The sequence below is a fragment of the Hyperolius riggenbachi genome, chromosome 6, assembly GCF_040937935.1.
Source record: "Hyperolius riggenbachi isolate aHypRig1 chromosome 6, aHypRig1.pri, whole genome shotgun sequence".
Classification (NCBI taxonomy): Eukaryota; Metazoa; Chordata; class Amphibia; order Anura; family Hyperoliidae; genus Hyperolius; species Hyperolius riggenbachi.
The window spans coordinates 282,559,347-282,575,511 of record NC_090651.1 but is presented as its reverse complement, the minus strand read 5'-3'; the positions used below and the strand labels follow the sequence as shown (position 1 = coordinate 282,575,511).

The 16,165-nt window shown below is 45.3% G+C and overlaps 1 protein-coding gene across 10 annotated transcripts in view; it reads left to right on the top strand.

Moving 5' to 3' along the window:
- Positions 1–14,991, top strand: part of BTG4 (BTG anti-proliferation factor 4) — a 51,708-nt gene extending 36,717 nt beyond the window's left edge. For 9 of the 10 annotated variants that reach the window (XM_068242840.1, XM_068242839.1, XM_068242834.1 and 6 more), the window contains 4 exons: positions 240–429; positions 4,595–4,729; positions 4,812–5,013; positions 14,688–14,991. In XM_068242840.1, the coding sequence (XP_068098941.1) occupies positions 257–429; positions 4,595–4,729; positions 4,812–5,013; positions 14,688–14,870 (693 nt within the window). In that variant the 5' untranslated portion in view covers positions 240–256 and the 3' untranslated portion in view covers positions 14,871–14,991. Of the gene's footprint in view, positions 1–52; positions 124–239; positions 430–4,594; positions 4,730–4,811; positions 5,014–14,687 lie in introns of those variants that run through there. The other variant, XM_068242841.1, reaches the window with a different exon arrangement.
- The last annotated feature ends 1,174 nt before the right edge of the window (positions 14,992–16,165 follow it).

Genomic DNA, 16,165 nt, shown 5'->3' with positions numbered 1-16,165 from the left:
GAAACTGGGAGAGGTGCTCAGGACAGTTGGAACTGTCTCATGCTTCCTGTCACCTCCATTCAACCAAAAAGATGGCTGCCATCATGAAATCAAACATCTGCCTGTTCTCCTAAAACTGTGTGGGTAAGATTATATTACCTATCTATTTTAATTAACATAACGTAACTTAATGACAGTATGTTTGTTTAGGCTGGAGTTCATCTTTTAAGTTACAGGCTCTTTGTTTCATTCTGTCACAGCAATATACAACTGCACCATGAAGGAGGAAATTGCTGCCACAGTTGTCTTTATCACCATGTTTGTGAAGAAGCACCGGAAGCTCAGCAAACACAAAACTGAGCTGTTTGCTGCTAAACTGACCACCATACTGTTTGCGAGATATAGATCTCACTGGTATGCAGATAATCCAGCCAAAGGACAAGCTTTTCGGTAAGTCTTGCAATATGAAACTATTACTCAAGTTCATGCATTTTCTATCCCCCACCTTCCTGGTACATACTGGGCTCTATTCACAATCATTTGCCGCATGTGATAAACTAAAGTTGGAAAATTTCAGATAGAAATAAGACCATGTTGACATTCACAAAGTTTTCTTCATCATTTGTGAAAAGTGTATGGGGAGGCAGGAAAGCAGCAGTGTTTCATTGACTTGCACAGCAGAAAGGAGGCGGTGGCCCTGCTGTCCTAACGGAGTGGCTGAGAATGAGCAGGTTTTGCCAGACTCAGTGTGTCTGGCACATCCTCAGGCAGCATAGTCTAGAATTGGCCCTGAGGCAGATCAACCATCAACCTTTTGTTTTTATCACCAGCAACTGAATAGACTGCAGGAGTGCTCTGTCTAAGCAGCTCTCCATTAGAGATGTAGGCGAGCAGCTTGCTGCAAACAGTGGGCCCTGTACTATTTCTGGGTCACAATGTCCCAGAGTAGCACGTGTCCTTTAGTACACCTCCCTGATTGCAACGATGTGCACAGCCAGGGCATGCATACTAAAGGACACATGCAGACCTGGGTAGGCATACTACTCTGGGACATTGTGACCTGGAAGTAGTACAGGGCCAGAATGCCCATAGAGATTTGCAGGCGAGCTGTTCACTAGCCTCTACGCTCCATATAGTAAACACTGAGGCTAAACTCTAAATCTCTGAGCAGGTTCATATCGGCATGTTTGGTCCACTTTGCGCTCCGGTAAGTGGTGCCTGTACCCTTTTTTTTTTTTTCTTTTTTTTTTTTTTTTTTTTTTTTGGGCGGGGGGGGGGGGGGGGGGTGATTTTGCTCTGCTGGAAGGTATAGGAAGAGCTCTAAACGCTCAATTGTTTTTGTGGCGGTTTTAAGAATAAATAGTATTTTCTGGATCAAAGAGTTCACTTCCTGACTGACATCAGGAAGGGGGAAATAATGGAATTGCTCTCTGGAAGCACTTACAAAATCACTTTGCTCCAAATCGTGGAGTGCTTGGAGGGAGTGGGAGGGTTCGGGGGCGCAGAAGCAAAACTTGCTGCCGTCAGCTTTTTTTTTTTTCTCTTGCTACTGAGTTCTCACTTGAGCAATGTGGGTTTTCCCATGTTTTCTTTAGACTTTCCATAAATCATAGTTCTGACAACTTTAAAGTAAACCTGTAAAAAAAGTCAATGGCATCTGATTACTCCAGATGGTTCATTTCAATTAAGCTAGCCACAAAAGGGAGGAAAGCTGGAGAGTTAAGGTGGCCACACATCTAGCAATTTGGCTGACTAACCCAACTGCTTCAAACATTACTAACCACTTGACCTCCAGGGGTTTTTAAAATAATGAAAATGTATCCCATTTTTCTATGGGAAGGTGTATAAAGGTATTTGGATGTGGTTTTACATTTTGGCCACAAGATGGGAGGTAGTTAGTGTTCTAAAAATAAAAACAGAACCAAGTGTTTTATATTTGTGTAAACATGGGCATAGACTCTATCTGGTGGTGGTCTAGTGTTCCAGTATGCCCAGGCCCGGATTTACCTCACAGGAGCCTATAGGCACAATGTCCTGACACCCTAGACTTCACCCTCCATGAACTAACACCTGCTGCGCTGCCAGTGTACTGGCTGGCCAAGCTGTCATTTCTCCCCTACTTCCCTTGCCCATAATGGGTAACTACAGGTGCCCCTTAGCATTAGCCTGAAGTACCCTCAGTATTAAAGGGAACCTTAACTGAGAGGAATATGGATGTTTCTTTTTAAACAATAACCAGTTGCTTGGCAGTCCTGCTGATCTCTTTGGCTGCAGTAGTGGCTGAATCACACACCTGAAACAAGCCTGCAGCTAATCCAGTCTGACGTCAGTCAGAGCACCTGATCTGCATGCTTGTTGAGGAGCTGTGGCTAGAAGTATGAGACACAAGTATCAGCAGGAGAGTCAGGCAACTGGTATTTTAAAGAAAAATCCATATCCTCAGTTTAGGTTCCCTTTAAGTAATTAGAGGTGCCCCGACTGAAGGGAGATCTGTCAGTGGGAATGCTGAGAGCAGGAGGAGTAACTTCTCATTAACACTTTGCTCAGGACTCTACATAAGGAGGAAGGTGCTCGGATGGGAGTTGGCTGCCTTTCCACCAGGCCATGAGTATGCCCAACTGATAAAGTGGCCAAATATCAGGTTAGCTGATCGAGCAGGATGGAAGATATAAGCTGCTGTTCACATCATTCAATCCAATTATTGCATGGAGGCACAACATTGGCAAGATCGGTTTGTGAGGGTAAATTGCATAGGATATCACTTTGTGTGGGTAGCTAGGGTTTCTTCCCCCTCCCACTGAACTCAATCACTCAAACTCTATTGCTTTGTCGATTGAATTGGTCACTAGATCTATGGCTAAAGGTTCATACACAAGTACCAACAATCTGTCCATCTATTTGCCAAACTTGTCTAAAATATAAGTTGAGCATGTGTATGGCTGACAAACAACCAGATCAACTAACAGGTTGTTTTGCCATGTCCCGTCACCTATCCGGTGGATTGGGACCGTGTACAAGTCTTTTGAACAACTTTGTATTGTATTTGAATGTGGACATGTTGGTGCAGTTTGACATTTAGCTTGCAAGCATGGTAATCAAAAACTGTAACCAAAAATTGAACTTCATCCCAATCAGTAGCTGATGCCCCCTTACCCATGAGACATATTTTCCTTTTTTATAAACCGATCAGGGGGCTCTGTATGGCTGATATGATTCTGACAGCACACTGTGGGAGCCTTGTTGCTTGTGGGAAATTATGGTTTACAGCTGTTTCCATCTGCCAAAGTGTCATCTCCTTCCACTGACATCACCTGCCAGCAGCAAAAATGCCACCATGTGATCAATGTCTGAATGTAAATCAGGGAGAGGAAAGATTTTACAATGGGCAAACGCTGACTAAAACTTACACAATTGTAAAAATGAAGCACTTTTTTTAATTACATTTTTGCTGGAGTTCCTCTAAGTGAAGTTGGTTTGTGTACATTAGATGGCCCGACTGGTTCACCGGTGAACTTTAACCGGTATTAAAGTATATACATTTAAATGCCGGTCAATGACAGATTGTAGAGAAAATTCCTGCTGACTTTAGCAGTTAATAGCAAAGGCCCCTTACATCCTAGCAACACCAAACTAGCAGGATATGTTAAGATAGTGGGAAAAGATTTTTTAAAAAAATATGTCCAGTGTTGGAAATGTCCCCCCCCCCAAAAAAAAATGACATGGGGGGGGGGGGGGAGGGGTCTCCTTCCGAGCTCTGTAAAACCTTGTCCCCCATGCAGGCTGGGATGGCCAGAATGTGGAGCCCTGGTCACATGGGGCTTAGCACCCTGAGCTATACCAGCCCGCATGGTCCATGGTATGGGGGGCTCCAGGGGAGAGGGGTGGACGAGGGGCTCTTCCCTCCCCCCCCACCTCCAGTGTTTCTGGCATTTAAGAGGGCTTTGCGATTAACCGTTAAAGTCGGCAGTGGTTGGAACACATCCCACGCTCAGTATGAGATCTTTAAAATTGATTTTTCTCAAAGTATAAGGTCTTTTTGAGAATGGTTTCCTCTTGTAGTCAAGACCCCTCGAAACATCTCTTCCATCACTTTTTGTGGCCAGGAACAGGGTTTGTAGTTTTGGAAGTTCACCTGCCCATTGAAGTCTATTGCGTTTCAAAGTTCGCACGAAAACAAACCTTTGCGGAAGTTGGCGTTCGCAAACCTAAAATCGGAGGTTCAAGCCATCTCTAATGTATGTACTTGTCAAACAACTTGTGTGGTTGGTCATGGGTCTGCAGTTGTGCATTGGATCGTGTATGAGCTTACTTAGCAGTGTTCCCCAACCCTGTCCTCAAGGCCCACCAACCGTGCATGTTTTGTGGAAATCCACAAAGGTAGTTAGCTCTGGGACACGAATTACCCCACCTGTGCATGTTTGTGGTTTTCTGCAAAACATGTACTGTTGGTGGACAGGGATGGGAAACTGTGCTTAGATCACACCATTGCTCCAATGCAAGGAATTTTTTTTTTTCCTTTGGGAGGGTAACATAAGAAAGCAGGTAAGTACTGGTGTTCTAGATTAACTCGCTGCTAGTAAATAGAACACTCTTATTGACTTATCTCTTCTCCTAGGTGCATTAGAATAAACAAGTGTCAGACTGACTCTGTTTTGGCACAAGCGTGTGCAGAAAGCAGTGTAAACTTTGACGATCTTGGACTGCCGAAAGAAATGACTATCTGGGTAGATCCATTTGAAGTATGCTGCAGGTATTCCACCATGAATTTACTTATGCATTTGTGTGTGTACTGATGAGTAGCAAAATAACTATGCACTCTTCTATCTTGCTAGGTATGGAGAAAAAAATAGCCCATTCACAATTGCAAACTTCATGGGAAAGGAAGAGTACAACGTGTCTAAAAGAATTAGCACAGCTGTGGAAAAGGCTACCTCAGATTATCACTCTGGGACTTCTTCTTCTGATGAAGAGCCCAACACGCTCAAAGAGCCAAAAGCTATTCCTACAGTGAGCAATCCAAACAGCATCTACCAGGTATGTGCATTTGCTTTAGTCTTGTAGCTATGGACATGTGGGTGTGTAGGTACTAATCTGGTAAAGAGTGGTGCACAATCCTATAGAATTGCTGTGTCATCCTGTTCCTATGCATGGCACACGGATGGGCTTTGGATAGTGAGGGCCATAGGCAAACGCAGGGGGATTACAGCTGCCCTGAATCTCCCCCCCCCCCCCCCTTTCAGACTGGGGCTGGTGCAGTGTCTAGGACAGGCACGCATTGAATCAAAATATATCTGCAGGCATGCTGCAGCTCACAGCACTGCCCACTTTTACTGCTACAGTTGACTTTAGATGGAGCAGCAGCATGTACAGAGCATGGAGCAGCTCTGGGGAACGTGAGTTGAGTATGAGCACAGCCCTGTGCCCTGCTGTGTGAATGCTTCACTTTCTCCATTAGCAGTGCCGGCTGTCCTCATTATCTGTATCCAAACTGCTCCTGATTGATCCTGTTAATCAAGAGCAGATAAAACATGTCTATCAGCAGATCCTGTCAGACAGTTCTGACAGGAAATTTCATTGAGTGACCCAGCCTGATGTCCTACCATATTCTGTAGTATAGTGCTTGTCTGAGGGAGACCTTTCAGGAACCCCCACCTTAAATTATGGGTGTGCTTCTGAGCACAGGAACACTGCTGTGCATGTGGGGCTCTGGCCAAGGTTTTTTTTTCTTTTTTTTTTTCCCCTGTTTAATGGACAACTGAAGTGGGAGGGTTATGGAGACTGACCATGTCAAACGCCTGATCTGCTGCATGTTTATGCAGGGTCTATGGGTAAAAGTATTGGAGGCAGAGTATCAGTAGGACAGCCAGCAGGGGTGACGCCAGGGGGATGCTTTCGGGTGCTGAAGCACCCCTAAATTTGTCCAAGCGCCCCAAAACAGGTACTATTTTAAAAAAATTGTAGCAGCAATATGGTACTGCCACTTTAATCTTTTGCCCAGCCCTGTCTGACACTCACGCTGTGCTCAGGCTCCCTCTGCTGTGTGCGGCCGTGACGTCACAGACCGACTGACATCAGAGGTTCCGTGCGCACACTGACGTGACGTCACTCGGTCAGGCAGCATAAAACTGCGCGCACCGCATGAGGGCAGAGCCATGAGGAGAGAGGGAGACTAGAGTGCATCAGAGTCTGGAGGAGAGGGGGCTAGAGTCTGGAGAGGAGAGCCAGTCCCATTGAGTCCCCAGCTGGTTCAGTGCAGGCATCTTGGGGGAGGGTTTGAGGCCTTAGTTTTTGCTGCGTCATTGCCTGGCTGCCTCTGATTCTGACTGTGGGGTCGCTTTGCGGGGGATCGGGATGGGCCGTGTGGTAGGCTCTGGCCTGGCTGCTGGCACCATTTTGATTGCACAAACCTGACTGCAGTCAAAATGGCACCAGCGGCCGAAGCCTAACGCAACACCTCCGGCCAGAGAGAAACAGACTAGACTGCAGTGCCAAGACTGGAGTGGTGCAGCAGCACATAGTGAGACACTGAGTGAGTCTGGTGGGGGGGCAGGGGTGATTTGTCTGGCACCATTTTGTGAGTGTTTGAATTTGTGTATTGACCCATTCTTAAAATTTCAGTTAGTGGAGGAAATTATTTGACCCCTCACTGATTTTGTAAGTTTGTCCAATTTCAAAGAAATGAAAAGTCTCAGAACAGTATCATTTCAATGGTAGGTTTATTTTTAACAGTGGCAACACATCAAAAGGAAAATTGAAAAAATAACCTTAAATAAAAGATAGCAACTGATTTGCATCTCTGAGTGAAATACGTTTTTGAACCCCTACCAACCATTAAGAGTTCTGGCTCCCACAGAGTGGTTAGACACTTCTACTCAATTAGTCACCCTCATTAAGGACACCTGTCTTAACTAGTCACCTGTATAAAAGACACCTGTCCACAGAATCAATCAGACTCCAAGCTTTCCAACATGGGAAAGGCCAAAGAGCTGTCCAAGGATGTCAGACAAAATTGTAGACCTGCACAAGGCTGGAATGGGCTACAAAACCATTAGCAAGAAGCTGGGAGAGAAGGTGACAACTGTTGGTGCGATTGTTTGAAAATGGAAGGAGCACAAAATGACCATCGATCGACCTTGCTCTGGGGCTCCACGCAAGATCTCACCTCGTGGGGTGTCAATGGTTCTGAGAAAGGTGAAAAAGCATCCTAGAACTACACGGGAGGAGTTAGTGAATGACCTCAAATTAGCAGGGACCACAGTCACCAAGAAAACCATTGGAAACAAATTACACCGCAATGGATTAAAATCCTGCAGGGCTCGCAAGGTCCCCCTGCTCAAGAAGGCACATGTGCAGGCCCGTCTGAAGTTTGCCAATGAACACCTGAATGATTCTGTGAGTGACTGGGAGAAGGTGCTGTGGTCTGATGAGACCAAAATAGAGCTCTTTGGCATTAACTCAACTCGCTGTGTTTGGCGGAAGAAAAATGCTGCCTATGACACCCAAAACACCGTCCCCACCGTCAAGCATGGGGGTGGAAACATTTTGCTTTGGGGGTGTTTTTCTGCTAAGGGCACAGGACAACTTAATCGCATTAACAGGAAAATGGACGGAGCCATGTATCATGAAATCCTGAACGGCAACCTCTTTCCCTCTGCCAGGAAACAGAAAATGGGTCGTGGATGGGTGTTCCAGCACGACAATGACCCAAAACATACAGCAAAGGCAACAAAGGAGTGGCTCAAGAAGCACATTAAGGTCATGGAGTGGCCTAGTCAGTCTCCAGACCTTAATCCAATAGAAAACCTATGGAGGGAGCTCAAGCTCAGAGTTGCACAGAGACAGCCTCAACCTTAGGGATTTAGAGATGATCTGCAAAGAGTGGACCAACATTCCTCCTAAAATGTGTGCAAACTTGGTCATCAATTACAAGAAACGTTTGATCTCTGTGCTTGCAAACAAAGGTTTTTCCACTAAGTATTAAGTCTTTTATTAGAGGGTTCAAAAACTTATTTCACTCAATGCAAATCCATTGCTATCTTTTATTTAAGGTTATGTTTTCAATTTTCCTTTGATGTGCTATCTGCCACTGTTAAACCTACCATTGAAATTATACTGTTCTGAGACTTTTCATTTCTTTGTCATTGGACAAACTTACAAAATCAGTGAGGGGTCAAAATTATTTCCTCCACTGTATATTGAGGTGATTTAACAGTACTGTGATCACTGTTTTGGGGGAAAGACTTGTTTATCCCCCCCCCCTCCTGGAGGTGTTGCAATGTTTAATGCTGGGTACACACTGACATTTTATGGCTGATTTACTTTAAGATCAATAATTTCCAACATGTCGTATGTGATTAGCAATCTATTTTGCCTGGAAGTCGAGGGAAAATCAATTGGACATGGTGGAAATGAGCAAACTCACTTAATCTGCCAGAATCTCACAATTTGTGCCAGGCATTTATGCCTCCTGTTCTGGGACACAGCAGCCCAGGAGCTATCCCACTATAGTCATAGTCCAATATTTTGCCACATTATGGATTTATAAATGGGACTGGCATTTTAGAGTACATAATCATGTCACTGTCCTCAGAGGAGCTCACACTAATCCTGTCTAATGTAGAGACCTGCAGCGGGTCAGGTACCTGCAGGTAACCCAAAATGCGGGTAGGGTTGCAGGTAGCGGTCACGGGTAGTGAAAGCAAGCTAAAAACCTTCTTTAGCTTTGGTTTGTGTATAAAAATAGTTTTACACCTCCCCAATGTTAATTTAAATGTGCACTTTAGAAGAAAATGAAAAAAGCGGGTGTCGGGTGCGGGTAGCAGTTCTGCGGGTTGGGTTGCAGGTATCAAATTCACCAGAAAGCGGGTTGGGTAGTGGGGTGCGGGTCAGGTGCAGGTATGAAAAAGTGGAACCCTCGCAGGCCTCTAGTCTAATGTCCATAATTTATAGAGCAGTAACATCTTATCAAGCACACGGAGTACATGGTCAGGTTCTTGGAAGAGCTCACAATCTAATACGACCATATGTCCTACCATATAATGTATTTATATAGCACTGAAATGTACTCCAGCACTTTACTACACATCTCATTTTGGCCAAGCCCCTAAAATTTTTCAGCGGTGCTCCTGCATGGCACCCCCAAAGTAATTCCTGGAGCCGCCACTGACAGCCAGGCAACTGGTAGTATTTAAAAAAAAAAAAATATATGGCATCCTTCTTGCTTCAGTTCTTTAAAGAGAACCTGAATTGAAAATAAAGTCAAAATAACCATACCCAGGTCATACTTGCCTCCCATGTAGTCTACTACTCAATCTTTCTCCTCTCCTGCGTCCCATTTGTACACTGATCAATGGATTTCTCCGTCATCCATTTTGAAAATGGCCATTACCCCCTAACAGCTTATTGGTCAATACTGTTCAACTGTAATATCACCCACTTGAGCCATAGGGAAACATGGACATTACCTTGCACATTCAGTTGTAACTGAAAGCTATAAGAATAAAATGGTGAGCTGAGAGGAACTGATGAGGTTAGTATGTAATATTTATTTGCAGCTACGTCATGTCTTTTAAATTTTCCTCACTTCAGGTTTAAGTGCCTGAAGTCCCTTTAAGGACTTTTGAGAATACTGTAACATTGATTATCCTGAAAGTAACAGTTTTCCTTAAGTTTTTCTGATCCTCTTAAATATTCTACCTGTCCTTTCTGGTTTACCCTCAAGCCATTTGGGAGTATTCATGAGTCACTTGTTCCCTGTGTCATAGGTGGGCAGCCTCACGAGCGAGATGGATGCCCAACAGGATTTTTTTTTTCACTTTTCAATTTTAATTTGCTTTTGTCCCATGCAAAATGAACTTGGCTGTAGGTGGATGCTCCACCTATAAGCACTCTACAATTGATTTTGCAGAAATATTTTCTGTGTGTGGTCAAATAGAACCAGGAAATAACCCATATACTGTGCAGTTAGTACAGTGGCGGCTGCCCATCAGTGGCTGTTACTGCTGCAGCCACTAACCTATAGGGGAGGCAGAGCAGGAACTCAAGATGGCCCCTGCATGTGGCTACACATCTACAACCTGCAAGTTGCATAGAATTAACTATCACTTTGGGGCCACCCAAAAAGGCTTGGGGGGGTCCCTAGGCCAGACAATGGACATGTCAATGTAGAAGAGGTGGCACACCACTGCCTTCAAATAAAGCTTATATTGTGGAACAGAAACTTGTTCCACAATATAATTTGCAGCCAGTGGTGTACCACCTTATTACAGTGGTATGCATGCCCGTTTCTAGGGCCGTGGAGCCCGTGCTGCTGCCCTGAGCGCTAAGGGAGGGAGGGCGCCATTGGGCACGGACTGACACCCCCTCCTTTCTCATCACACACAGGGCCAGACCGTCTGTGCAGCACTACTTGTGTAAATATTACAATATTGCTTGCAGCCCTGTTGGTGCTAGATCCAAAGCCCCGCCCCCAGCAGCAGTAGTTCGTTCGTGCCGGGCTAGTGTCTACGGCATAGGATGAGAGCTCTAGGCTGCTCTTAGAATGGACCTGGGTTGGCTGCTTTTACGTGCAAACTCCGCCTCCCGTCCTAAACATGCAATGTGCTGGACGAATTACAAAGGGGCAGCAGGGAATCCACAAACCACCGCCAAATCATGGTGACGCTCCGCCCCCAAATTACAATGAGGCTCCACCTCTAAACTGAATCAAAGTCCCCAAACATGGAGTGAATCTTCTTGTGAATGCAGGAGTCTGATGTGGTGAGTTACATCACCTTTCCCTCCCCTACAAACTCTGCTTTGGGGTGGGGCTCCCTGTCTCCCATCACATAAAATGTCAGTTTTACTGGCACTGGCTATATACTGGGAGGGGGTCTGGCTTTCTGTTGGGGCACTTATACCTATGATGGGGGGGGGGTTTCCTGGCTCCCTGTATAGGGCTCTATGGCTATCTATATTGGAGGGGCTAACCTCAGCGCCAAACCTAACACTAATCTGACCTCTGTACCTAGCGCTAATCTCACCGCCAAACCTAACGCTAACCTCCCCACCGCACCAAAAGCTAACCTCACCACCACACCTGAAACTAACCTCACTGCCAATGCCCACTGCACCTAACACTAACATCACTGCCACCGCACCTAACGTTAACCTCACCACTGCCACAACTAACGCTAACCCCACTGCCACTGCACCTAACGCCACCACACCTAATGCTAACCTCACAATCACTGCATCTAACCCTAACTTCAACGTTGCTGAACCTAATGCTAACCTAACTGCAGCTGCACCTAACGCTAACCTCACCGCAGCTGTACATAATGCTAACCTCACCATTGCCCCTAACACTAATCCCACCATTGCACTTAACACTAACCCCACCGCCACATCACTGCCACCGCACCTTATCTCACTGCTGCTACACCTAAAGGTGCGTACACACGCCAGACTGGAGGCAACGACTGGTCCGTTGTTACCTCCCGCTGAGTGGGCGTGCCAACGACAGTCCGGCGTGTGTACGCACTGTCGGCGGGAGGTAACAACGGACCCGTTGCCTCCAGTCCGGCGTGTGTACGCACCTAAATACTAATCCTACTACCACTACTGACGCTACTCACTACCGCTTCTTCTAACTCTAAAGCTGGCCATACACTGGCCTGATTTGCACCTGTTTCGACAGCAGATTCGATCACTGGGATCGAATCAGCTGCCAATCGTTCACGCTACACACCAAATTTCGATCCCATTTCGTTCGATCGTGCGGAAAATAACCATCGCTCGCAGGTAAAGAGCGCATCGCTAGCGGCGTTCGAGTGCCCGACCGACGCAATAGAGCCCGCATACATTACCTGCTCCGCCGGCGCAACTCCAGTCCCCCGGTCACCGCTGCTGTCTGCGCTCTGGTCTCCAGGTCCGGCATGCCTCACTTCTTCTAGCCTGGCAGGAAGTTTAAACAGTAGAGCGCCCTCTACTGTTTAAACTTCCTGCCGGGCTAGAAGAAGTGAGGCATGCTGGACCTGGAGACCAGAGCGCAGACAGAGCAGCGGTGACCGGGGGACTGGAGTTGCGCCGGCGGAGCAGGTAATGTATGCGGGCGCAGCACCACCACAACAGATTGTGAACGGTTTCAGGCTGAAATCGGTTCACAATCTGTTTGCTGTAAAGGTAGCCATACGATCCCTCTCTGATCAGATTCGATCAGAGAGGGATCTATCTGTTGGTCGAATCTGATGGCAAATCGACCAGTGTATGGCCACCTTTAACTTTCCCACTGCTAGAACACCAGGGACAGCAGTACCATAGGGTCAACCTGTGCAATTGACCCAGTGAGTTTGCAAGAATCCCTGCTCATTTATATGAAATGCCCCAATTATGTTGTGCTGCCTAATTATGTTATTTGTTTGAGAGGAATGCTGCAAATTAAGTTGTCTAATGCCCATCCTGCTGAAGAGATTTTTTTTTTTTCTATTTTATTGGGGGAACATGCCGCATAATTATGGTTTAGGAGATTTTTTTCTTGAATATTACCTAAGGACAGTTTTCTGTATAGTAGATCTATTTTTTTTCTACATTGCATATGTCTTTTTATATTGTATTTTGGGCTTTTTCTATTCCGGGAGAGGGGGCCACTAATTCAAGATTTACGAATTTATTCATCATGAGCATTGAGCACTATTCACAATGTTTTATGATCACAACCTATTTTTCACCCTGGCTGTGCGGGCCACACATTCATTTTAGAAGTGGCTGGAGGTGTGGCAATGGCATGTATTAAAGCCTTTGACGTCAAATCTAAGATGTTTGTTTTTTGCGTGCTACAGTGAGTGCACTGTTCCTTCATACGTGGGGTAATGGTTGCTGCTTTCATGTGAGGTAATGATTGCCACATTCATATGCGGGGTAATGCTGGGGGCAGCCACCTATCTAACTTGTACTGGGGGCACCTATATATCTAACCTATACTGGGGGCACCTACCTATCCAACTTATACTGGGGGCAGTATCTATCTAACCTATACTGGGGGCACCTAACTAGCTTGCCTATACTGGCTACCTATATTGGAGGCACCTACCTAACATATACTGGGGGTACCTACCTATCTAACCTATGCGGGGGCAACTATTCTGTCTAGCTATATTGGAGGCACCCACCTAGTTAACCTGTACTGGGGGAACTTGCCTATCTAACCTAACCAGTATAGGTTAGCCAGGTAGGTGCCTCCAGTATAGTTGCCCCAACTATACTGGGGCACCTACCTGGCTAACCTATACTGGGGCACCTATGCCTGGCTACCTATACAAGGGGGGCGTACGTTAAATTGGGCGCTGGGAAAAAAGGGCGTGGGGTTTTAAACGATAAGCATGGATAACGTTTAAAAATGTATTGTACTGTATTTCGTTTAAAATGTTTTATAAAGTTATAAATCATTAAATGTGCATTAAATCGGCAATTGTAAAAACGTTAATCTTCCGTTTAAATAGTGAAACGTATAATAACGTTTAAAAAAATTACTAAGTAACCCTCCCTGTACCTACCCCTAACCCCTAGACCCCCCTGTTGATGCCTAAACCTAAGACCCCCCCCCTGTTGGTGCCTAAACCTAAGACCCTCCTTAGTGCTCACTGTATTGTGTAGAATAATGTTTAAACAGTATGGGATAAAATATATTACAATTTACATTACGTACTGATCGCTTTGTTTTGTGAATGTTTTACAGTAAGAGAACATTTAAAACATTTTATTGAAATAAGAAACGTAAATCATCACATGCAGTTATAAAACATGAAAAATCTTCGGGCGCCGTTGGAAAACGTTATTATTCTCGGGCGCCCTTTTTTCCTGTTCGGCGCCCATTAAACGATAATTATTATAGGAGTGAATGGCGGCGCCCGATTTCTCCACTAGCCTCCTGCACCCTTTTTTACTGTTTAGCTGGCTAACCATACGGGGATCTATAGCTGGCTAACCTATACTGTGGGCACCTATACCTGGCTCCACGGGGAGAGGGGGCGCAATTTTTACTCCCTCGCTCTGGGTGCATTTTGGCCTAGAAACTGCCCTGGTGGTATGTCAAGGACTGTTTAACCAATCCGGTCAAGGCTTGGCACTGGCCTAATTCCCAGGTTCTGTACCTGAGTTGCTGACTCAGTGGAAATGCATTCAGATATTGTGGATGTTGGGACATGCCTGGCCTAGTAAAACAGATTCTGTAGTGCATTTAAAAAAGAAACTGGAAAGAGGCAATGCAGTGTTCCCAACCCTGTCCTCAAGGCCCACAAACAGTGCATGTTTTGTGGAAATCCATACAGGTAGATCAGCTCTGCTGAGACACTAATTACCTCACCTGTACATGTGTGGGTTTTCTGCAAAAGTGTCAGTTTTTAGCTATGCGGAATTCTCATCTCAGCATTCAGGGAGACCAGGCTGTTTCACTGGCTTTGGAATTCTCAAACTTTCCAGTGATGCACCTGACAGAACTAAAGCTGTAGCCAACTGTGGTGGTTTCAAAATGAAAAGTTTTTTTTTTTTTTTTTTTTAATTTACAATGTGCAAATACTGACAACTTATAAAATATTGTGCAGAAATCTTTACTACAGGTCCCCTTTAAAAGGCCCCCAAACCCCTTTTTGAGAGTTAATTATTGGTTTCTTGATTACAAATGTTTGGATGACTAGCAGGACAACTTTCCTAATCTGATCTTTCTTCCACAGTGCACAGACTACAGCCAGCCCATGCAGCAGTGGTTGCAATTCCCTCGTAGAAAGCGCTACCCAAATGATGGGTACCATCAATCTAAAATCTATCACCCTAAATCCTACAAGAACTACAGACAATTGACTGCATTCTCAAGTCCTGTCATTGATCCTTACCATTGGGTAAACACAAAGCGCTGATGTGAAGTTTTTTTCTCTTGAGCAAGACTTTATTTTATAACTTTTTATGGAACTATTTTAAACTTTTTATATGTATGTTTGTAACTATGCACTGACACTCTTCAGAGAAAAAAATAAATCGTCTCCCTTTTTACTTGTTTGTGGTGTTTCTGTGTATGCTCATGTTGGTACTGATTTTTTTTTAAGGCCAAAGCCTTGAGACAGTAGTTTTTACTTCTAAGCGCAAGTGTTGTGACGTAGTCTGTCTTCATTGATCTGTGGTTATCTGAAACATTCCATCATGGTCATGGCACATCATTTGCATTATCACCCAAATTCCCGGTGTATAATCTTCAGTACTTATGCAATGAGGAGAGAACACCAGCACTGCTGTCAATTGCTTTATTGTGCTCTTGAAGTACAAATATTTGCTGCATGAGGTGCATACATGAGTCGCATACCAGAGGTGGGTATGGTGGGTGCAGGGAATAAAGCCTTAGGGTCATTTCACGCTAGTGCACTCTTATGGAGGCAGCCTCCGTAGAAGTGCAAAACGGCCGTAAGGCTCTCCATTCCCTGCACCCACCAGACCATGCCTGCAGCCACCTCCGGCGAACACTGGCAATCCAGCGCAGGAGACTTGGGCGCCACCATAGACTATATAATAGGAATTATGGCTGTAAAGGCGCACAGTGAATACCTTCAGTGTCAGAAGACTGAGCTGAAGTTACTTATAAAATACTGATTCGGACTCCAGCAATAGCTGGAAGCTGAATTTTTTTTCATTCCCCACTATCCACATGGACCTAGAGGGGGAATAGTATTAAACGTCGCTGGGAACTTGTGCAGTAGCTGGATAAGACATACCGGCTGTATCCTGCGCCCAAGTCTCCTGGCAGCAAATTCTCTCGTATGTGACTCTTATGTATGCACCTCATGCAGCAAATATTTGTACTTCAAGAGCGCAAAGCATTTGACTGCAGTGCTGGCATTCTCTCCTCATTGCATAGATACTTCTATAGCCTGAGGACACTTCTGATATTGCCAGTGTACTGACACCTGCATTTGCACCACCCTCTCCCCACCATACAATACTGCAGTGCTGCTTCCACTTTCTCCCTATTTGATGATCTTCAGTACTGCAGACTATACCTAGCTACCTAGACTGGGGGCACCTATGCCTTGCTACCCATACTGGAGGATCTATACCTAGCTGTGACGGGGACAAAAGACAGAAGGGGAGAAAATGGGCACAGGAACAGAGGTGGCACAGGGATAACAGACTACGGGGAGATGAGGTGACAGAGGGACTCAAG